Genomic DNA, 24486 nt, shown 5'->3' with positions numbered 1-24486 from the left:
GGCAGAATTGGGGATAGGGAAGAGCTGGGACTAGAAGGGGAGCAGGTATGGGGGTGGACAAGAATGAGGGCAGACCTGGGCTGGGGGCGAAGTGGAGCTGCAGCTGGAGTTTGTGGATGACACAAAGCTGGGAGGTATTGCTAACACAGAGAAGGACCGGGATATCCTACAGGAAGATCTGGATGACCTTGTAAACTGGAGTAATAGTAATAGGACGAAATTTAATAGTGAAAAGTGCAAGGTCATGCATTTAGGGAGTAATAACAAGAATTTTAGTTATAAATTGGGGACACATCAGTTGGAAGTAACAGAGGAGGAGAAGGACCTCGGAGTATTGGTTGATCACAGGATGACTATGAGCTGCCAATGTGATATGGCTGTTAAAAAAGCTAATGTGGTTTTAGGATGCATCAGGCGAGGTATTTCCAGCAAAGATAAAGAGGTGTTAGTACCGTTATACAAGGCACTGGTGAGACCTCATCTGGAATACTGTGTGCAGTTCTGGTCTCCCATGTTTAAGAAGGATGAATTCAAACTGGAACAGGTACAGAGAAGGGCTATTAGGATGATCCGAGGAATGGAAAATCTGTCTTATGAAAGGAGACTGAAAGAGCTTGGCTTGTTTAGCCTAACCAAAAGAAGGTTGAGGGGGCATATGATTGCTCTTTATAAATATATCAGAGGGATAAATATTAGGGAGGGAGAGAAATTATTTAAGCTTAGTACCAATGTGGACACAAGAAGAAATGGATATAAACTGGACACTAGGAAGTTTAGACTTGAAATTAGACGAAGGTTTCTAACCACTAGAGGAGTGAAATTCTGGAACAGCCTTCCAAGGGGAGTAGTGGGGGCAAAAGACATATCTGGCTTTAAGACTAAGCTTGGTAAGTTTATGGAGGGGATGGTATGATGGGATAGCCTAATTTTGGCAATTAATTTGGCAACTGATCTTTGATTATCAGCAGGTAAGTATGCCCAGTGGTCTGTGATGGGATGTTGGATGGGGTGGGATCTGAGTTACTACAGAGAATTCTTTCCTGGGTGCTGGCTGGTGAGTCTTGCCCACATGCTCAGGGTTTAACTGATCGCCATGTCATGTCGCCGTGTATGGGGCAGGGAGGGAGTGCCACCCAGCCTTGCTCTGCCTCCCCAAACCAGCTCTTGCTCATAGACTTTAAGGTCAGAAGGGGTGAGATTCTGTGGCCTGCATTGTGCAGGAGGTCAGACTAGATGATCATAATGGTCCCTTCTGACCTTAAAGTCTATGAGTAAGAGCTGGTTTGGGGAGGCAGAGCAAGGCTGGGTGGCACTCCCTCCCTGCCCCATACATTCCTCCATGCCGTTAGGGGGGTGCACCCCAGAGTTTGGGGGGTAAAGGAGCTTATTTAGTAGGTAAAGGAGCAGACAGGGAGTCAGGAGTCTCAGGTTCCATGTCTGTCATTCCTGGACTCATACTGTATGTGTCTGGGCAAAACTCCAGGCATTTGGGGCCTGTTTCCCAAGTTAAAGGGGGGCTGGAGCCCATCACTGGAAGGTGCTATAAAAAGTGCAGCGTATATTCTAAGAAAATCCGATATTGTAGCTGCGCTAAATGGTTGCTCCTTTTCCTCTCCAAGGGCAGAGACAGGCCATCTGCTGTGGGACTCACACCCACACAAAAGCAACAAACTCAGACAGCCCTATCAATAAATAGTTTAATGAGGTTACAGGTCTGCAGGAAAACATGGCCACCCCCATTCCAGCTCCATCTTCTGTCCCGCCCGTCAGGCAGGGCACAGCAATGCGCACCTGCCAAACCAGCACATACCACACCTGTACTGCAAGGCCACAGCACCACACTAGTCTTCACAGAAGACACCGCTTCAGGCCCAGACACTGGTACAGTTAATACTTCCCCTACAACACACAACCTCTTCCTCTGGCCTCCTCTCCACTGCAGGCAGGACGTGCTCCAAGGACCAGATGTTCAGTGGACTGCGGGTCCCAATCCATGCATGCCAAGACATCAAGACACAGGGAGATGAAATGAGTGGGAAAAAAAGGGGTGGCAACTTCAGGCTGCTCATTCCCAACTGCACGTCTTGGAGGCTGTGCTCGTGGATTGGAGGCAGCCCTAGAACGGGAGTCGCTTCAACTGCTCATATGTGATAAAAAACTGGGGGGCATGTCAAGGAACAGGGCCAACATGCTCATGCAGCCCCCGACCCCACACAAGCTCCTGATGACTCCAGTTGCTGCTGACCAAAGTCTACATGCAGCAGGGAAGCCAGAGCAGCTCCACCCTCACAACCAGCATGGAAATCATCACTGAGCTCCAGTGTCAGTCACTCCAAGGAGCTCCCCCGCACTCCACACAGGGCCAGCTGTCTCCGAGATATCCCATAGGTGGGAGCTGCAGACAACTCCCTGGAACCAGGGCTTCCTGGGGCATTCTGAAAGCCTGTGAGCCCCAGTAGAAGCCACTGAAGCGTTTGGGTCACTGGAAGCCCTGCACTGGTGTTTCTAGGGTTAATCTGTAATGTCTGTTAGGGTGCCCACCTCCCACACAGTCCCTTTACAGAACTCTACGGGCACACACTCCCCTTGTGGAAAGGAGCCCCACTGCAGAGTGGTCACACATTCCTTCACAGACACAACAAGTGTTTCCTCAACCTACACGAAACCACATTCTGTATGAAGCTATAGGTGCTTGGGCAATTAAAGCAGGATGTGAGAAGCCTGCAGGTAACCTTCTCATTGGGCTACTTAACTGCAAAGAGCTGCCACACATCACCCTTTACCCCTAGCCAGCCAGGGCACAGGGCTTGGCTAGATGCTGTTTCGTGGGGCAGATTCACAGGCCCAGTGGTGCCTCTCTGCCAATGGCACCACTACCCCTTCCCACTGCACAAGTACAGCAAGAAACAGTGCTACTGGTATTAAATCCTGCAGAGGCAACCAAGCTGGGATGCCCCATTCCTCCTCCTCTGAGTTCTAACACTAACCGTTTGGAGGGTGGTGAAGGAGTTCCACAGGTTTCCAGCCAGGTGTCTAAGGCTGCATCTACACAGCCCATGGCAGTGATCCTCCCAGCATGGATGGACACACATGCGCTTGTGGGGCTCATGCTAGCTCTAAAAGGAGCTGCACAGACAGCGCTTGGAAGTTGTGGCTTGGGCTGGAGCTTGGGCTCTGAAGCCAGGGGGTGGGGTGGGCTGGGCTGTGCAGACATTCCTAATAGCCACAATGGGTGTGTTAACAAGGAGCCATAAACTGCAGTGCTTTTAGCATGCTGATTACGCCCACCTTCATCTGTCACTGCTGCTTGAATACCGGGCCAACATCTGGAGGAGACTGGGGTATGGATGAAAGCTAGCTGGCTGAAGCTCAATCCAGACAGGTGTTGCTGGGAGGAAGCAATCCACAGTTATGGCAAGGCCAGTATCTCCCCTGTGATCGAGGATGATTGCTGAAGATTTGTTACTTGTCTATGGAATGGGGGCTATGGTGGATGCTCATCTGCTGCTGGAGGGTCCCAATGCAGCAGTGACTGGGGTAGCTTTTACCCACCTACAGCTGGCCAGGAGATGGAATTTCTCTCAAATACGGACCTTGCTATTGTGATCTAGGCCATTGTCTCCTTAAGCTTGAATTGCTGCAGTTCAATTTACCATGGGGCTGCACCTTCATCTACCTGGAAACTGCTGGTGCACAATGCAGGCCCATGTGCTAAGCAGTGCCACTAGTGGCAGCTCACGATACCACCCTCCATGATCTGCACTGGCTGCCTATTGAGTTTAACATGTGTTTTGGCCTATAAGGCCCTGAACTGCTTGGGAGCTGCCTACTTGAGACACCCCTCTGCCCATTCCATGCTGCCACCAACAGAGACTCTTGGGCTGGGTGAGTGCTCTCTGTTAGGGCCTCTTTTCTTGCGATCACTCTCTGACAAGGCCCCAATAGGCCTAATGTGCTGAGGTTCCAAGGCATGCTGCAAAGCCCACCAGTGAGGCAGCGGCGGAAGCAGCTGAGGACAGGTTTGTATGGTAGGAAAGTGCATGGAGATTTTCAGCTCTACTGGTCACATGATTGGTAAGCAAACTGCTGTGGCTGACTGTTATTTTGGCAGCTATGTCTGAATGGTGTAGGGCTGCACCCAGCAGGTAGGAGTTCTCTAGAGTACACTTCCTGGAACAGGTTAGTCCTGTTGGCCCCATTCCCTGCCACATGCTCACAGAAGGACAGAAAATCTGCAAGGCAAAGTCTGGTGGAATTTCTCCTACAGTAGTGTTAGGGGTTACCGCAATACAGCTAAATGCCAACACATGGCATGGCCACACTGCCACTTCCAAGAGGAAAATACCGCCAGAAGCCTTCCTTGAGGGGGTACTAGGACTAGAAACAGCCTGCACATGGGGAAGGGGAGTTGTCGAACCCCAGGGAAGCCCAGCAGAGGGAAGTCTCTAACCCTCCCAAACAGCTGGGACAGGATAGAGGGCTCAGCTGGCCGCCTCTGCCTCTCCAGCACATGTGCTTCCCACACTGGGAGGACACATTTTTCAGAAAAGAAAAAAGGGTCCAGTACAAGGCTGTACAGGGCTTGAGGTACAGGATAACTGCAAACATTTATCTGCAAACAGTGCCTGTTCCGATCACCTGTCCCATGCATCCCAAGGCTTTCCCCAGACTTCATCCCAAAAGCAGGGGCCTGCCCAGAGATTGCCAGCCCCAAAGGGGTCAGAACAGATATGGGGACCCTCAAACAAAGCAGTTCAGGGTGCTCACTCTAATGAAGGGTTCCTTACAATTATGAAGCCATAGCAGAACTCCCTGCTCTTGTGACACAACCGGGACAAAGGAGTAGCCACTCAGCAGACTACATTACAAGCTACAATGTGCCCCCTGCTGGTTTCTTGGCCATACAGTAGGTTGCAGCTGCACTGTATCCTGCACGATCACTGTCCATGAAGGGCAGGGAGTACATCTGAGTGGGCCACTGCAGGGAAGACAGAGCCATGACTTGATTTGGTTAATGGGGACAATGGTACCTGTCTAGAGCGAGAACCATTTCTGCCTTGCGTAGTTCTTTATGTCCTCGCCTTTCTCCAGATAGCTGCACCCACACTGTCACCCAGTCACTCTTTAAAGGATACAATGATATTCCAAGGGCCAAGCCGGAGCCAGTTGGGCCAGAACCCTTTATAGAGTGCAAAGAAGCCCTCACTCTTCCATGTCTGGAGAAGAGAGAGACAAAGTGACCATGAGATGCTCCCCAAGCTCCTGATCAAGTGCACAATGAAACAGGGTGCTTTCTGCTACAATGACTCCAGTAGTGTCTTAGTTGCTCTTGCCCATTCCTGAAGAGACAGATGTGGTCTCCCCTCCCCGCATACAATGTAGCATCCTCCAATACAGAACAACTCCAGTTTAACTGGGCTGGTGCAAGGCAAGATGTTCTTCTCAAAGTGCTGCTCTAAGAATTAGTTCAGGGCAGTTCTCTGCCCTCTATACAGGGGGTCAGACTAAAGGACAAATGGTCCCTTCTGGCCTTGGAATCTATTAATAAGATCATGGGCAGTCCCTGCTCTGACTGTCTCTCCCGCTACTCCCAGAGTCCCATTTCACAGGAGCAGGCCCAGGGGGCAGCTCCTCAAGTCCATGTTTGTTGCACTGCAAGACACTCCCTGAGAAGGATGCTCCGTGCTTGGTGCCTTTTGCTGCAGAGATCAGAGTCACATGTGACATCAGAACCTGTTCAGGCTCAACTGGCTGTGACCCCACTTGCCCAACACTATCTGGCTTCTTACCTTTAGTAGACCATCCAGTGTGCCTTTATAGAGCTCCACACTCCCCACTATTGCCCTCTGGTTCATCATCCGCGTTCGCACCACGTCCACTGGGTTGGAGGCAATGGCTCCGGCCAGCCCACATGTAAAACTGGAACTAAATGCATCAGAGCATTAGAGGCTGCTCTGGGCCCAGGCCAGTGACATGCCTCAGACAGACCTGAGGGCACATAGAGAGCACTCTCCACAAGAACATAGTGCAACTAATTTTTTTTTGCTCAATCTGCTCTCATGCTGTCTGTTGCCATCCAGAAACCCATGGTGCAGGCAAGATGCACACACCATCACTACGGCAGGAGAAGCACATTTATCATAGCAACCACCTCCTAAATCCAAGCTCCAGAGGTTGTAATGCCCCATGGGGTTTGGGGATGTTTCAAGCCTCTCCTAAACCTGGACTCAGGGAAAAGCTGCAGTTTCTTGCCATGACCCATGGAGATCTGCCAAGGACTGTGGCACTGCAGTCATGGCAGGTGGGTTTGGGAAACCTGCGGGGGCTGAATTCAAGAACGAGGGTGCAGAGTTGGTGTTGGGGATGTTTCTGCAGAGTGAGTGCTGCAAGAGCAGAAGACCCACACTGAGAATGGCAGCGGGATAGAGCAAGGCAAAAGCAACCATGTTGCTACTCCCCTCCCTTGTCCTTGCTCTCACTGTACCCTGGTGACTTCCTCCCTCCAGCCATGTGGTGCAAACTCAGTGGGTGCCCCATACCACCCCCAGCTAAGAAACCCTGACAAAAGAATCATCCCACTGAACCACTCTGCAGCAACAGCCTAGAATCAGAAGCCAGGGCAGAGGAGGAATGGGGAATAAAGTAGCTAGGAATGCAGCAGCTTATTTCACATGCTCTGCAGAATTCCTGTCCCCCAACCCCATTCACCTCTCCTCCTGTAAGTCCCACTGGGATTCTAGCTAGGAGACCTGCACCCCCTACTGCCCACGTGCCAGGCAGCTGAACTGCTCTCTGTAGACCCCCCCCCCCCCCCCAAGAAGTGGATGCCGCTGCAGGCCTTGCCCCTTGAGTAGGATCTAGCCAAGCTGCTGGCATTGTATTCAGCATAACCAGGAACTGGTCAAGAGTTAACACCACAGGCTGCACTGCACAATTACATCCTGCCCTTCTCCAGCAGGTCTGACTGGCAACGCCTAACCTCACTGGATCCAAAGAGAGCAGAGGGGATTGCAGGTACTCACATGAAGTGGGCAAGGATCGTATCCCCCATGAACCCTGAGAGGATCAGGTGCTTCTTGGTGATGTCATACACTGGCAGCTCCACTCCAACCACAATGGCAGCTCTCTGCGCCGTGGGGACTACACCCTACCAAACACAAGCACTCAATTTACCACTGGAGGCAGGGCCCCCTTCCCTCCTAGACACTCTGCAAAGCCCTCCCATGGCAGTCAGCCCTGCAGCCCACTGACCAGGCCTTCTGGCTGCCTCCCCTAGTTCACCAGCTGCACTTACCCTTGGATAAGGGAATCCTGCTTTATCTTGGTTTTACTCCCAGAGCCCTCCTCCCTTTGGGCATGACTCCCTTTCCTGGTTTTAAAGAGTTATGCTCCCTCCAGCCTGGCATCACTTTACTAGCGACATGAATTGTGTGTCCTGCCACTCTGCCCCCTGGCCTGTAGCCTGGCTGGATCAGGCTCCTCACCTGCCCCCAGAGACCCCAGCTGAAGCTCTCAAATCACTCAACTTCTCCCACTGGGCAGCACCTAACAAAACTAGATGCCAGCAGAGATTAACCAGAAACAAGATGCAGCTATGCAGGGGCCATAGCATGGCAGGGAGGTGCTAGGACCCCAGTTTCTGTTGCACCAAGGCCTATGATCTGGGAGTCCTTCATGTTTCATTAAACTTGCAAAAGCTGGGCTGAGCTGGCAGAAGGTCACTCTGGCCTGAGAACAGGTTATAAAACAGCTGAAGGAAACAGGAGCAAGTTGGAAAGAGCCACCTGAACTGACTGCAAAGCAACCCTCAAGGACTCCAAACAGGTGACCCATTTTCACAACAATGGATGAGAAATTCCTGGGTCAGAGAAAAACCATGGGCAATGGACTGGCAAAGTAGATGGGACAGTGATGGCTGCCCCTTCTGGGCACTGCAGAGAAGTGTAAGGGCATCAATGTCCTGGAGGCCACTATCTCACTCAAAGGAAAACTCTTTGGCCTGCGGATGCTGGGGGAATTCTTCCATACATCCAGCTGGCAAACAGGTCAATGAGGAGATGCAGCTCTCAGACCACACCAAACTGCAATGACCTGAGGGAGGTTGATTTAAGAATCCCACTGCCCATCCCTCACGAGCTGTTTCATGTCTATCCTCTTCCCTATCTTCTTTGGCTTCTGTGTAACTATTTCCAAACTTGGCCAGCTCCAGTATGACAGGCTGAGGCAGCACAAGCAGGCTCACCTCAGCACAAAGGAGAGATGGCAGGAGGTGGCCAGGGCTTGCCAGCTCTTAGACCAGGAGAGTGAGCTGGGGCCAGGGCTAGCACGCACCCACTTGTGACTGACCTGACTGTGTACTGTATCCTGCCTGCAGCACGTGTCCGTGAGACAGATGTTTTCCTTTCTTTTCTATCCTCTCTTTCCTCTTGTGTGCGTTTGTCTAGAGAGCAGGAATAATCTTAACAGTAACTACTGAGCCAAAACCAGCAGTGGAGATACTCCTTACCCTGTCCCTCCCTTCCAGCCGAGGAGGCTCTGGTGTAAGTGAGAGACTTAGGGATGTATCTTCCCTCTGAAGGATTGTACTGAATGCAAGGAAGAGATAAAGGGGAACGCTCCATTTGGGAAAGCCATCTGACTTGGGAATCCCAGTACTGGAGCTCTCTCCAGTTTGGGTTTGCTGGTTGAAGTTCATGGAAGGATTTCTATGGCGAGGTCACTATAGTAAAAGCAGGCCCAAGTATCTTATCACAAACCCCAAGCAGTGCAGCTAATTCCTCAACGCACTAACAGTAACAAGTGGGCTCTAAAGAATCTTAACACCTTTAAGCTCAAGATCCTTTCTTCACAATCTGCCCTTCCAGCAGTCCCCAGGAAGCTGCCATCCTGCTGTCATTCATACACACAGGGCAGATTCCAGGCAACAAGGGATATGGGGTCTCAGGCTGGACACGAGACAGAGCTGAAGTTGGTGTAGAACATTAATTGTGGATTTTCTTGCCTTAAAACAATTTGTGTCTTTATATTGAAGTGTTCTGGTGAGGACATTCAAGGGAAACACTCGCTAACATTGAGAATTCCTCCTCCTGACGGCATGCTCAGCCTCAGGATTCTATGAGGAGGCTACAAGCTATTCTGCTGAGCTCTGCAGACTCTTCCCCACTAACCTCGCAAGGGTGTGCTCAAAATCCACTCAGAGATACCCAGGCTGAGTCACTCTCCAAGAGGTGAGCTAGGGGAAAGAACAAGGAGTCCTGCAGAGAGAAGCAAACTGCCTGATCCTGCTCCACATGTTAACTATTCTGCAGTTGTACATTCTGGGAAAGGGGCAGGTTTTGGAAAAGACTGCACTCTGTGCATGAGAGGACCTGCCCCATTCACATCCTGCTTGTGTCCCAATCCAGCACATACACAGAGTGACCCTAGCCACAGTTTCCCCATGGACAGCAGACAAAACAGCAAGGATGCTCCTGTCCTTGTCCCGTTCACTCTCCAGATGCTTCACTTACGCCAAGGGATAGCAGCACACCGGGATCAGAAGGTGAACTCACCACCTGGCTTTAGTCAGCAAATGGCAGCTGAGGAAGCAGCTTACTCTTCTGCTGCTTGAGTAGAAAGGACTCTCAGCAGTGGGTGCTTACCCTCCAGAGCCCCCGCGTGCCTTCCTGCTGGTAGATATCGATGAAGCTGCCAATCATGCCCCCCTGGAATAAACTGCCTTGAGCCTGCATTCGAATCTGAAATGAAGGGACAGATTCTATCACGTAGCAGTGGCTGCCAAGCAGAGTTATGTCAACATACAGATTCAGCTCCCATCTAGGAAGGGAAAAATAGCCAAGTATAGTAGAGCAACATCCAACTGCCAAGTGGAAGAGTTATTCAGGGGCCAGGAAAGTGAATTTGGAGGAGTGGCTAGCAGGTCGCAGCACCATGAAAATGACAATGGACTGGAGAGCGCAGGACCTTACAGGACTAGCTAACAGACCTCAGTGCTCAGAAGTCAGACAAAGAACAAAGCCAGGGAGGCCATTTCTTTTTTTAAACAGAGGCTGAGCTCCATGTGAATTCAACCAAGAGAGATTCCCCCAGATGAGGCCCCCTGGACCTAGCACCAGGACAAAGAACAGGCCAGCCTGGGCTCTGCAGTCACTCTGCAGGACTGGAGTAATGGGGGGCTACAGATCAGAATGGAGGTGCCTCACCAGAGCTGCGTGTAGTGGCCATGGGGAAGAGGGAAGAAGGCTTGTGACATGCCTGGCTACTGGCCAGCACTCTTAGCCTTCTTGTGGGGAAAGATAGCTCAGTGATTTGAACATTGGCCTGCTAAACCCAGGGTTGTGAGTTCAATCCTTGAGAGGGCCACTTAGATATCTAGGGCAAAAATCAGTACTTAGTCCTGCTAGTGAAGGCAGGGGGCTGAACTCGATGACTTTCCAGGGTCCCTTCCAGTTCTATGAGACAGGTATATCTCCATATATATTATATTATTAGCCCTTTGCGCAGTTCACCCAGTGCTCGGCTCCAGAGCATCTTTCACTACAGAACTCAGCAGCTGCATTTTCCATCTCCTTCCTGCACAGTGCTTTCTTTCTATCCCCAAGCCAAAGCCTGGCCAATGGCTTGGAGGGCAGTCTGCTCCAGCTGGAAGACATGCTGCTTTAAAGGAAAGAATCAGTTTAATCATATCAGGACCTGGCCCAGCAGGGATGGTCCCACAAAACAGCCACCTCTTACCTTCAGCACATCTGTCGGGTTGGCCAGCGTGGACGAGATCACCCCTGAAACCACCCCACAGATCATGTTGATTAGCAGCGTCTCATCTGCAATCAGGCAGGGGGAAAGAAGGTCAGAGCCCAGAGATAGTGATGCAGGGACCTACCAGAGAAACTGAAAAGCTTTGGGAAGGAAAGGATGGAAAAGTCCAGCTGCCAGTGCAGAGAGCAAAGCTGTGGGGTGCAGAGACCAACCAATTAACTGTAAGCTGTTGACAAACCTGTCCCCTAGCTGCCAGGGCCCGAAGGCAGTGGCAGGGATGTTGGGGCTTCAGCAGTATTCCGCAGAGGAGAAGGCAGTCTCTGAACTCAGAGCCTGGCAGATCAGGACAGAAGTAGATTGCCAAGCACCTCATTTCTAGACACAATTATCTGTAATTTCAACCTCCCCAAAGGCACTGGATTTGCAAATGATTTTTGGGTCATCCAGTGCTGTAGAGCTTTGAGCTGGAATCCTTAGCGGCTGCATCCGAAACACACACAGGGCAGAGACTGGACAGCCCACACAGAGTGGGTTAGGAGCAATTAGTTCAGAAGGAAAAGCCTCCAGGCCCAGAGTTAGAGCAGTGGTTATGCTGGAAAAGGGCAATGGTACTGACCGCAGCACTCTCCAGAGGAGACCAGGCCACTGGCAGCCCCAGCCCTGCAGGGAAACAAACATTTAGGACTCAGTAACCAAGCTGGAAGTGCTGCAGCAGCAAATGGAAACAGACAACTTGTGACCCAATTCACATTCCATGGAGTCAGATGCAGGGAAGGACCATCATTTGTTAGTTAGGGCAGCATCTGGGACTGCATTCTATCCCAGGCTTGCTGCATGGCTGTGGGCAAGTCCTTCCTCATCAGTAACTCAGGGGCCCACCTCTTGAGGTGGGGACTGCGAGTCAAATCCATCAGGGTTTGTCAAACGCTCAGAGCTCCTTGAGAGAAACAGCATTAGATTTTTACTGCTTCAGTGTATAGGTGGGGAGAGTGGAGATCCCGTGGCCTGCCCCAGAGCAGCCAGGAAAGCACATCTCAGGACTGTTAACACATGCCCAGCTCTGGAAGAAGGGAGAAGACACAGAGCTAAGGGGATGATAATCTCTGAGCAATGGCACTGGGGCTCAAAGCCTCTGGCAGGGAGATAGGAAAGGTTAGTTAACCAAGCCTTAAACTGCTGCTGTGCGGGGGCAGTCGGCTTTGTCCTGAAGGCAGCTGGGAAACTGCAATGATAAATAAGAATCAGATACTTTGAGGAAGGCGAGGTGTGATCCAGGCCTCAATTCTGCAACTGCAAAATGGGGATAATTCTTCCTTTCCCCACCCTTTTTTCTGTTTAGATGGGGAGCACTTGGGGACAGGGCCTGCCTCTCACACGAGTCTGAGTAGCAACCAGCACATTGAGACCTCTATCAGCTTTCATTACATTTAAAAAAAAAAAAATCAAATTATCCCCAGTGTTGGGACAGCAGGAAATGGAACACACCTCAGCTTCTTTGGGATTCAGTAGCTGGGCCGGGTAGAGAAGGGAAAGAACCAAGATATGGAATGGCCGGGGGCTGGCCGGCCTGAAGATTTCACATTGTGCTCTTTGTGACAGTTCCACAGGCATCCCAATATGAGACTTCACTGACACTGACCTTCTAAGCGATCTACAAACAGCCGCTTCAGGCTCTGGTAAATGCCAATCTTTATGGTGCCATAAGATGCCTGTCTCAGCAACGCAGGAGCAATCCTGCAAGGGCAAATAAACACAAGATCTGGTTACATGCTGCACAGCCTGCCAGCACCACTGTGCCCCTGCAGGCTCCAGCATAGCTCACTCCCCCTCAGATACAGGATCCAGTATGTACAGCTCATGTAATATGCACACCTGTTGTGGGCTCCCGTGCACTGACAAGGCACCTCAGCATCACAATACCTCCACGGATTTTGAGAACAGGCCAAGACCAGAATAGCAGAGGATGCTGCATGGTAAGGGATAAGCCCTTCAGCAGGATGGGCTCATACAGACCCTGCCTGCACTGCAAGTGGCTCATGGGAGAATTATTAGTTCAAAGCTTATTGAGTGCCAAACTCAACCTGTCTGAATATGAAGAAAAGGAGAAGGGACTTGCTTGTCCGCATTCTAGTGCCTGACACAAAACTGCTTCTAAGGGGCTTTTACAAGACACTCGGCAAGGAGACAGCATTACCCCCTACTTCCCCACCTTTATGTCACTGTTATACGGACAGCAGCTCCCAAGAGGTGGCCAGCTATCACACCCACGCCTAACACCAGTGAGAGAGGCAAAGTGCTGTTTGAGAAGTATGACTTTGCACATACTTGGCATGGCATGGGGATGGACTGGCAACACACCTCCAAAAGAACCAGACCCAAATACGTTTAGACTATAGCAGCCTAGCAGGCTTTTGAAGAAAGAGCAAAGAGGCTGGCCTGCCTCCCTCCCCCTCTTCTCTGGGACTTCCTGGGTCTTTATTTGGATATTTGAGACCCATACATCATCTTGGGACACTGACCAAACAGACTAGCCGCTGGAGAGTCCAAGGACTAGAACGAGTTCCACCTAGACTTGCAGTGACAGGCTGCGTTCCCAGGCTTTTTAACCAACATTCAGTAAAAAAGATGTGGCAGTGGCTCAGTGTGGGAAAAGGGAGAGCACATGGCCACAGGTCAGACTGTAGTCCTCTCCCCAAAGGATCCAGCAGGGCAAGGTGCGTGGGGTAGGAGACTCTGCACACATAGGATATCAAGCAGAGAGCCTTTTGCTGGGAAAAAGAGGCATCAGACCTTACCCAGAATAGAGAGCCAGAATCCCCTCCTCCTTATAGATGCGGAACAAGGCATGGAACATGCCCCGGTACTTGATCTCTCGGAAGCGAGCATCAATGCTTTGACCTTGCACTTGGAGGCGCGTTTTGGTGAGGTCCACAGGAAAGGTCCCTACAAATGGAGAAAGGCTCCAGTCAGGCTGCAGTCCCTGCAAGGTGAGGGGGAACAGCACCCCAGGAAACAGACTAGCACCCGTCAGGTCTCTGGCGCCCGGAGGGCCAGCCCCTCAAACAAGTCTCTTGCATTAAAGAGCTCAGGCTGCACAGAGTAAAGTCACACAGAGGGTACGTCTACACTACGGGACTATTCCGAATTTGCATAAACCGGTTTTGTAAAACAGATTGTATAAAATCGAGTGCGCGCGGCCACACTAAACACATTAAATCGGTGGTGTGCGTCCACGGTCCAAGGCTAGCATCAACTTCTGGAGCGTTGCACTGTGGGTAGCTATTCCGTAGCTATCCCATAGTTCCTGCAGCCTCCCCCGCCCCTTGGAATTTCCGGGTTGAGATCCCAGTGACTGATGGGGCAAAAATCATTGTCGCGGGTGGTTCTGGGTAAATGTCATCAGTCACTCCTTCCTCTGGGAAGGCAACGGCAGACAAGCATTTCGCGTCTTTTTTCCCTGGATTGCCCTGGCAGATGCCATAGCATGGCAATCATGGAGCCTGTTTTGCCTTTTGTGACTGTCACCGTATGTGTACTAGATGCCGCTGACAGAGGCGATTCAGCAGCGCTACACAGCAGCATGCTTTTGCTTTTGCATGATAGCAGAGATGGTTACCAGCCATACTGCACCATCTACCAATCCATAAATTGGTAAAAAGATGATCATGGCTACCAGTCCTTTTGCACTGCACCATCTGTTGCTGTCATAAGTGCCCCTGGCTGCTCTTAGCCAGGGGCGCAAAAGCCAAAATTGGGAATGACTCCCTGAGTCAATCCCTCCTTTTTGGCATCTAAAAATAGAATCAGTCCTGTCTAGAATTTGGGCAAGTATACTAGAGAACTACTGTATCATAGAACCAGAGAGCACAGCTGCTCTGTGTCAGATCCAGCAGAAATTATGAGCTGTATGCTATTCAGAGGGGGTGCTCCTGCAACAACCCTACCTGTTGATTCCATTCTTCCCCCAGCCTTCCTGGGCTACCGTAGCATTCTCCCCCCACTTGTGTGATGAAGTAATAAAGAATGCAGGAATAAGACACAGTGACTTGTTAGTGAGAAATGAGTGGAAGGCAGCCTCCAGTTGCTATGATAGTCCAGACAAGACATTAAGAACTGTGGAGGAGAGGAGCCCAGCATCGCGCTGCTAGTCCAGGGGCAACTGAATCTTTTCTTTACACATGAAGGGTGGGGGCTGATGGAGCTCAGCCCCCTGTTGCTATGATGACGATGGTTATCAGCCATACTGCACCATCTGCCAGGAAAAATTAGGGCCAGGTGCCCTTGATTGACCTAACTGATGCTAGTCGGCATGGTTACCAGTCCTTTTGCACTGCCCCATGTGCCAATAGGCTGATGATGAAGACGGGTACCAGTCATATTGCACCATCAGCCACCCATGGCGGGGGGGGGGGGGAGCAAGGATGTTGGTGTTGAGTGCTGCAGCATCGCATCTATCTGCAGCATTCAGTAAAGATAGGGTGACATGTAAAAGAGTCAAGAGAGGATTTTTTTCCCTTTCACTTCTGGGGGTGGCGGGGGTGCGTAAATTGCCGAGCTATGCCCTGACCCACCGCAGACACTGTGTTTGACCCTAGAAGCATTTGGAGCTCAGCCAAGAATGCAAATACTTTTCGGAGACTGCAGGAACCGTGGGATAGCTTGAGTCCTCCAGTCCATGAGCGACCATTTGATTCTTTGGCTTTCCGTTACGCTTGTCACGCAGCAGTGCGCTGAGCCCCTGCTATGGCGTCTGTCTGGAGATTTTTTAAAAATGATTTTGAATTTCGTCTTCTGTAACGGAGCGCTGATAGAACAGATTTGCCTACCCTTACAGCGATCACATCCGCATGGTCCATGCGGGAGCTCTTTCTTTATTTTGATTTTTAACTGCATCGCCACATGTGCTGATCGGAGCTCCACGCTGGGCAAACAGGAAATATTCAAAAGTTCGTGGGGCTTTTCCTTTCTACCTGGCCACTGCATCCGAGTTCAGATTGCTGTCCAGAGCGGTCAGTGGTGCACTCTGGGATACTGCCCGGAGGCCAATACCGTCGCTCTGCGGCCACACTAACCCTAATCCGATATGGTAATACCGATATTAGCGCTACTCCTCTCGTTAGGGAGGAGTACAGAAACCGGTTTAAAGAGCCCTTTATACCGATATAAAGGGCCTCTCAGTGTGGACGGGTGTGGCGTTAAATCGGTTTTACGCTCCTAAAACCGGTTTAAATGCCTAGTGTAGACCAGGCCAGAGAGTCTGCCTCCCATCCCACCTCCTCTGTGCCACTGGGACAAGGACAGGTACTTTATATTACAAGACCAGAACCAATTGTGATGGTCAGACTGGCTTCTTGCACAACACAGGCTAGAGAATTTCACCCAATGATTCCTGTATTGAAACTAACAACATGTGGGTAAACTAGAGCAGCTCTTTCTAAAAAGAAAGATCCAGCCTTGACTGAAAAACTGTGGTAGGGAATTCATCTTTGGAAAGTTGGCCCCATGGCTAATTGCCTTTACTGTAAAAATGTGCCCCGTATTTCTGGTCCGAGTTTATCTAGTTTTCAGCCACTAGAGCTTGTTCTGCCTTTGTCTGCTATGACATAGAGGTCTCTGCTGCCAAACATCTCCCCACACGAGTGCATGTGGTATCTTAAGTATCAGAGGGGTTAGCCGTTGTGATAGTCAGCAGCGACCCCCTAACAGCTAGTAGCCTTATAAAAGCTAGCAACCGTTAGGGGAAATTGGACACCTCACAGACACAGTAGCCTGAACTTTTGAACTGTCTTCCCTTACGGTCTTAAGGCAGTTGAAGCTGGTCCTAAGCTGGTTTTTGCTGAGCAGATTGCAGAAGTGCAGGGTCTGCTAACCACCAATCAAATGCTAACACAACCGAAGCCTGTGTGTGAGTGTGTATAAAAGATTCTTGGTTTTTGTATGGAGTAGAGTTTTTTTTACCAAGGTACAGAACTCTCCTTTCTTCTGCAGAATAAAGCAACCTTTCCTTATCCTTGTCTGGCTGTCATTGGCTCTCAGCTAGGCGGACCCGACATTTCGGTAACAGTTTCTGGCGACCCAGATGGGACCCTCCTAGCTCGGACATCGGACTCTGGACGGCTGTGGCGAACTAGGAGCGGCACCACCAGGGTGCTTTGCCCCTCTTCCTCACTTCACCGCAGCCCCTGGGGTTCATGCTTCGATAAGGTGAGCCCTAATAGGATAAGGAAACACTTCCCAGGTTCTGGCTATATTCTGGTTACCTGGTTACTGTATTTCTGTCTTATATCTTTGGGTGTTAGGTGTGTGGGCGGAACTGAGCTACTTGTTCGTAATTCCTCAGGGTGGAAGCCATAGCGTGCGAGGAAGCCCTGAGGTCGTATTAAGATCCTTCTGTTCCGTCCCCTGTAGCAGTCAGTGTAAACAGAGATTGCTGGCTTGGATTTTTTGGATTAGACCATTATTCCCCCCTTCTTTCTGTTTAATTCTCTATTTAAGTGCCAGAAAAGGGGATGGGTGGGTCTCAGCGGAAACCCTCTAAGGATAACCCTTTGGATTACATGTTAAATAAATGGCCTTTACCCAGTGTTCAGAAAGGAATGTCAAAGAGGCGCTTATTGCAGCTTTGTACCCAGGACTGGCCAGCCCTGGGTACCGATTGGCCCGAGTTCGGATATTTTGACATTCCGACTCACTTAACTCTTCTGCGCCTGGTGCTGGAAAACCAGGCACCAGGACAAATGGACTATTGGTTCTTGTGGGATGATGAAGCTCATTGTCACTTAAAGAAAATACAGATTCAAGCCCCTCTATACCCAAAACGTTCTGCCCCTAAAAAGGCCGATTTTTGGGAATAAAATCCCCCCCCATATACTGTCCTCAGCCTCGGCCACCGGTAGCAGCAGCACTACCAAGTGGGACGGGCTCAATACCTTCCTCTGCAGCTGTGGGTTCAGAGATAGCAGCCCTACCACAGAAACCCCTGCCCAGGAAAATTGAGGACACTACAGCTCGAGTAGACGAACCGGCTACTGGCAGGATGACGAGTAGTGGGTTAGTGTCTTTTAGCCTCTTGGGTAGTCCATCCCACACTAGATTGGGGTCAGTTTATGGGAAGAAACCCATGGGCAATTTAATTCAAGCACCCCTCCGGATCATCCCAGTTCCAACGACAGAAGGGAATGTCGTGTATCATCACGTTCATGTTCCGTTTACCACAGCAGACCTTATGAATTGGCAAACCACTACGCCTTGCTTCAGGGACGACCCGGATGTCGTCCATAGGCGATTCCGTACCATTTTCCAGTCTCATAATCCCGATTGGCACGATGTGGGCCAACTTTTGGATTGTTTGTTATGCACAGAGGAGAAGGAGCGGGTCCTTCGGGGTGCCCGGGCTGCCGCGGATGCCGGCGGCCATTCCCGTGACTTTATAACCCTTGCTAAGCCGGCCCAATGGAACCCGAATGATCCGGCCCACCAGGCGAATTTAAAGAGATTCCGGGACTGCATTTTAACAGGTATCAAACAGGCAGGCAAGAGAACTCTGGATTGGTCAAAAGTTCATAATACTGTGCAAGGGAAAGAGGAGCACCCTTCCGATTTTTATGAGAAACTTTGTAAAGCATTTTGTACCTATACTAACCTAGACCCCAAGACCGCGGATGCACAGTCCACGGTCCGGCTTATCTTTATTTCTCAGTCAGCCCTGGACATCAAAAAGTGGTTACAGCGACTTGAGGGCGCTGAAGGGAAATCCCTGGAGGAACTGGTAAGCGTTGCCACCCGTGTATATAACACAAGAGAGAAGGTACAAGAAACAAAGCAGGTGAGAATGCTGGCGGCTCTTGTAAATGCTGGGAATGAAAAACAGGGAGGGTGGAAGGAACCCCCCAAAAGGCAACCTAAAACGGACGGGGGGGGGCCCCAGGACATGCCAAAGATATGCGTAACTATTGTAAGCAGCTTGGTCATTGGAAGAGGGAGTGCCCATATTGACCCACTGGGTGGCAGCCCCGCCGCCCAGACCCACCGCAACACCAGATGACTGTGGGGAAAACAGATGTTAACGACAGTAAGGAATAACAGCAACCAGGGGATTCTTCTGTCACCTATTCAAATAATTTTACCACTTATGTTTGTTCCTCCAATGACTCCCAGGTCCGTCTAACTTTGGGAGGAACCGTTTATTCTTGTCTTCTGGACTCTGGGGCTGCCCTCTCCACTGTTACTGTCAAGCCGAAGAAGGGAAGCCTCATGAATAAAAGTAGTCCGGTAATGGGTATAGGCGGAAAGCCATTTGACTGTTCTGTGTTGCAGGAGGCTACTGTGGAAATTTCTGGTGTCTCCGCCTCCCATGCCTTTTTGCTAGCTCCAGATTCCCCAGTTAACCTCTTGGGCAGAGACTTGTTGTGTAAATTGCATGCTCAGATCTTTTTTTTTCAGATAACAGGATTGTCCTCCGGTTACCTCAAAACCAACTTCCCCAGCTGTGTGCTGTTCTGACCCAGGCTTCAGAGGACTCGATCCTGCCTGCGAACCCAATCCTACCTGAGCAACTCAGACAGGAGGTAAAAGCCTCCCTATGAGGCACTTTAAAAACAGACTTGGGCACTCTCCGGACAGAACTAGTGTGTATAACCTTAAAGCCAGGCATTGTAATTCCTCGAATTTGTCAGTACCCCATCCCCCAAGAAGCTCTGCTAGGCCTCCGGAACCTTATCACCACATTCCTGCGGTTGGGAGTGCTAGTTCGCACCAAGTCTCCTTTCAACACCCCCATTCTGCCAGTCAGAAAACCTGACACAGATCCAGAGGGAAAACCGGTATACCGATTTGTCCAGAACTTGCATGCAGTAAATAAAGTCGTTCAGGCTAGACACAACGTGGTACCTAACCCTCACACTATCTTGACTGACATTCCAGCAGGTACTGCTTGCTATTCAGTAATAGACTTGTGCAATGCCTTTTTCAGTATTCCCCTAAATCAAGACAGCTGGGATATCTTTGCATTTACATGAACGAATCCAGAGACCGGGAGGGCAGAACAGCTAACCTGAACTCGGCTACCACAAGGATATGTTGAATCTCCAACCATTTTCTCCTCTATCCTGACATGCGATTTAGCTAATATTAAGCTACCTGGTGGGTCCACTTATCTCTTGCATGTGAATAACGTCCTGGTTTGTTCTCCTGATCAGGTAACATGCAAAACAAACACTATTTACTTGCTAAATTGCTTGGCAGATAAGGGACATAAAGTGTCCCCTTCTAAGCTTCAGTTTGCCAAGAACCAGGTAACCTACCTTGGTCATGTACTCACCCTGGAACATCAAGCTCTATCTAGTGCCCGTATCCAGTCAATCCTTAACATCCCATGGCCAGAGACTAAACATGAAATGCGGGGATTTTTAGGCCTTGCAGGATTTTGCCGTTCTTGGATTCCAGCTTTTGAAGAAATGGCAAAGACCCTTTATAAGCAAATAACCCATAATGCCGAGGAGCCCCTGCACTGGAATAACTAACTGGCTGGACCGAAGCATTCCCGACTAAACAAGCAACTGCCTTGAAAGTGGGAAAAACCTTATTAAACCATGTTATTCCTAGGTTTGGTCCTCCTAGGTCTATTAACTCTAATCAAGGGACTCATTTCACTGCCCAGGTTATTCAATACATTGCAAAGGCCCTAGATATCACCTGGCTTCTACATACTCCTTGAAGACCACCATCTTCTGGGCAAGTGGAAAAAATAAACGAAACTTTAAAGCTTAAGCTCTCCAAAATATGTGCACAAACTGGGTTAAAATGGCTTCAGGCTCTGTCTTTGGCCCTCTTGGCAGTTCGAACTGCCCCTAGGGGTCGGCTTGGTTTCTCACCTTTTGAACTTTTATTCAGCAGGCCATACACCAGATTTGCTAACCCAGGACCTGTGACTGATTTAGCCACTTGGGGGGACAAAAAGTTAACCAGATACGTTGTTTCCCTCCAAAATACTCTCATGTCTCTTCACAGGTATGCAGCCCAATTTCAGTCCTTACCCGCTGATGTACCTGCTCACCGGATCCAGCCAGGGGATTGGGTCTATGTAAAAGAGTGGAAAATCAAGCCTCTCCAACCCTGGTGGGCTGGCCCTTTTCAAGTCCTTCTTACCTCCCAAACTGCAATCCACCACACCCGAATCAAGCTAGCTCCTAGGCCAGGGCCAAAAGCAAACAACATTGGACTTCGAGGGAACACCACCAGCTCTTCCCACCGCAACCCGGAAAAGCCAGAAGCAGACGATACCTGGAAAGCTAAACCTCTCGAGGGACTAAAGCTTTTGTTCCGATGAACAAAATCCTGAGACTTTGTAACTATGGGTTCTCAGACAGTGCTGCAGTGGCTATTATTTCTAAGCCTGCCCCTTGTACAAGCTAACCCGCACCCAGTGGCTAAACCTCTTCAGCAACTGGCCACGTTGGAACACTTGTCTGACTGTTGGTTGTGTCACCGAACTCGTTCTAAGGAAGGAATAGAACTGTGGGCTGTACCTTTAAACCTCTCTAAAACTCTCTCCCTACAAGTGGTGCGGAAAGCTGAGTGGTGGTGAAAAGAAAAATACCAGTCCAATAAGTATGGAAAAACGTCTAAGATTTGGCATCATAGTTGGAAGGTCCAAGGGGTCCCTCTCTTCAATATTCTTGGGTTTGGGTATAAGCTGGCCCTATGTTTTAAGGCTGTTGACGGGACCTGGAAGGAACTGGGTTACATCCCCTTAAAAGCCTGCAATCAAACCCTTAGGTTTAGTGTTAAAAATGAAACCTTTTACCCCTTAAAAATTGGTGTAAACACCCAGAAACCCCCCTGCCAGTTTCAAAAGGCCTATATTGCAAAATTGACAGGCGAACGTTATCAAGAGAAGTGGTTTCCTTCATTCCTTCCCTTGGGTCCCATAAATGAAACTCATGCATATTATATGAATGTCTCCTCTGGCATTTTATCACCTCACTCATCCCTTGTAAAAATTTCTAAATGCCAGGGGGCGCTAATAAGTTTTACATCACACTTGTTTGCTGTTACATACTGTAGGGGTATCTTAAACAACACCCACGCCATGGGACATTTAAATGCATCCCATTGGCGGTGCCGGGGCCAGGTATTTGGCAACTCCAAACATCAAAATGTTAGCGTAAATTGGCGCCACCGAGAAGCAGGAAGCTCCCTCACCCTTTATTTTCAGAGCCCCGGTCTGTATTTTATTTGTGGCCATAATGCTTATAAAGCCCTCCCGGCGGGTTGGCATGGCCGGTGTGGTGTGGCCAAAGTATTACCAAACGTTCAAGTAAACACCACACTGGACTCACGCCAAATCTTCAACCTGGGGACTTATTCTCACAAGCTCTTCACACCCTTAAAAGGGGCTCGGGTTAAACGTGCCAAAAAAAACCCTAGTAATCAGGCAAACGGAATTTCATTCCTTTATACGTAAACTTATTCCTGAACTGGGGGTAGCGGAGCTGGAAAGGGCAGTGGTAAACATTTCTGCAGAACTTGAAAAGGCAGCTAATCCCTCCTTAAATGCTTTCCAAAAGTTACAACAAAAAAATCAATAACATGGCAGAAGTAACACTGCAAAATAGGCATGTGCTAAATGCCATAAATGCTAAAGTGGGGGGGGGGGGCTGTGCTCGCATTGGGAAAAAATGCTGTTTTTATATTAATCGCTCTGGTTTAATTAAAAAGGATTTGCAGGCCATCAAGGATGCAGCTGTTGTTTTCCACACTGTATCTCTTAATCATACCCTTAATTTTAAAAACCGCCTCCCAGACCTTGGGTCATGGTTTACTGGCCTTTTCCGTAAAATTGTCAAATGATTTTTTTTTTCTTTTCTTTCTCTGTGTCGTTTGGGCAATGTTGCAATGTGCAAAATGTTTGTGTAGTGCTGTTACTAAGTGCTCTACTGTCCGTAAAAAAAACACAATATCTCTCCCTCCAGCTTAATCGCAAATTGCATAACGGGTCTGACAATTTGGATTATCACGCCCGAAGGGGGGACTGTGATAGTCAGCAGCGACCCCCTAACAACTAGTAGCCTTATAATAGCTGCCAACCATTAGGGGAAATTGGACACCTCACAGACACAGTAGCCTGAACTTTTGAACTGTCTCCCCTTATCGGTCTTAAGGCAGTTGAAACTGGTCCTAAGCCGGTTTTTGCTGAGCAGATTGCAGAAGTGCAGGGTCTGCTAACCACCAATCAAATGCTAACACAACCAAAGCCTCTGTGTAAGTGTGTATAAAAGAGTCTTGGTTTTTGTATGGAGTAGTTTTTTGTACCAAGGTACAGAACTCTCCTTTCTTCTCCAGAATAAAGCAACCTTTCCTCATCCCTGTCTGGCTGTCATTGGCTCTCAGCTAGGCGGACCGACATTTCGGTAACACCCTGTTAGTCTGGATCTGTAAAAGCAGCAACTGTCTCTGGGGCTAGCGACAGAGATCCTGCTCCTGCAGTCTGCCGCGGGAAGGCGGGTTTGCCAGACCAGGCTCAGATCGGTCTTGTAGCGTCTCTCTGCAAACACCCTCTCCGAAGCGTGCAGCCCTACAGACCCAACGCCACTCCCCTGGTCCGCTCACACTCTCCCCCGCAGCGCGGCCCCGGGAGTCCAGCTCAGCGCCTCGCCCGCCGGGAGGGGCGCAGCTCCCCGCCCCCGGCAAACCCCCGGGGTACAGCCCAGAGGCGCGCCCCGCGCCTCACCGAACTCGGCCACCAAGGAGGCCAGCCCGCCGTACACGAAGGGTTTCCAGTTCAGCGCGGACATCGCATGGCGGAGCGGGGCCCGGGACGGGGCGGACACGGGACTTCACGTCACAACGGCGCGCGCCTGAAACAGACCGGTAACAGGCTAGGGAGAACAGACTCGGCGCGTGCGCGGGGCGGGGGGTTCCCGCGAGAGAAGCTGGGGGCGGGGATAAGGTGTCCTTCGGTCGCGCCTTCTGGACGCACAGCCACGCGAGCGACGCCGCCGAGCAGTGACGTGAGCGACCGCGGGCCGGAGATCAGCGGCGTCGGGCTTGTTGCAGCAGGACCACGCGGGAGCCGCCTCTTTCGATTGGACGGTGTCCCTTGGCCCAGCGTGGTGACGCACGGACGCCAATCCCCGCCCAGCGTCATGACGCACTGACCCTAATCCCGCTCCCCCAGTGCTGGGGCGGGTTTTACTTTTTTGACCCAATCAGGTTTGTTATGGGCGGTTGTCCTGGCAACGCGCTCGGCATGACGGTGGACCCCCTTCGTCCTCCGTCCAGACGGCTCGGGTGGTCCCCGGGCTGCCTGCCCTGGTGCTCCGACTCCGGGGAGTCCTGGCCCCGCAGCCTGAGGGCGAGTGTCGCGTGAAGCCGCCTTTGCGCGTGAGGGAAAGGGGAGAAATCCCGCCCCTCGCACAGCGACGGCCCGGAAGGGCGCGCTCCCCGCCTGCGCAGGGCAGGTCCGCCCCTGACCGGTGTCTCGTCGGGTTTGTGTTGCCGCAGTAGCTGGTGCAGCCAGGGAACCTCTTCGCCCCAGGCAGCAGGGATCGGCCCGGCCTTTCTAGGCCCGCTCTAATGTCTGGCCCTACCTCTGCGCCCGGCTGGCTGAAGCCAAACCCACCTAGGAAAGGTGCCAAATGTGAATCAAGTCGTGGGGGGAACATGGCCCTGGGAGACAGATCGCTACTGCAGTGATGTGAGACTGGCAGCAGGGCCGGCTTTTGAAAGTGC

At 50.6% G+C, this 24486-nt stretch overlaps 1 protein-coding gene across 3 annotated transcripts; it reads right to left on the bottom strand.

Annotated features, from left to right (window-relative positions):
• Positions 1–1678: 1678 nt before the first annotated feature.
• SLC25A14 (solute carrier family 25 member 14) lies at positions 1679–23857 on the bottom strand. 3 transcript variants are annotated; one of them, XM_039488146.1, is made up of 10 exons: positions 23486–23623; positions 20075–20199; positions 13551–13698; positions 12395–12489; positions 10735–10820; positions 9642–9737; positions 7023–7147; positions 5790–5925; positions 5136–5216; positions 1679–2158 (listed from the first exon to the last, which is right to left on the bottom strand). In XM_039488146.1, the coding sequence occupies exons 2-10, from the start codon at positions 20082–20084 to the stop codon at positions 2117–2119; spliced, it is 819 nt and encodes a 272-aa protein (XP_039344080.1). In that variant the 5' UTR covers positions 20085–20199; positions 23486–23623; the 3' UTR covers positions 1679–2116. The 3 variants fall into 3 exon arrangements, with proteins under 3 accessions (XP_039344080.1, XP_039344079.1, XP_039344081.1); XM_039488145.1 differs by lacking the exon at positions 20075–20199 and having other exon boundaries at positions 23486–23857; XM_039488147.1 differs by lacking the exons at positions 20075–20199; positions 23486–23623 and adding an exon at positions 18398–18869.
• Between the last annotated feature and the right edge of the window lie 629 nt (positions 23858–24486).

Source organism: Mauremys reevesii, linkage group 9, assembly GCF_016161935.1.
Source record: "Mauremys reevesii isolate NIE-2019 linkage group 9, ASM1616193v1, whole genome shotgun sequence".
NCBI lineage: Eukaryota > Metazoa > Chordata > Testudines > Geoemydidae > Mauremys > Mauremys reevesii.
Note: the sequence above shows the minus strand (reverse complement) of the source record. Positions and strands in the feature narration are given on the sequence as shown.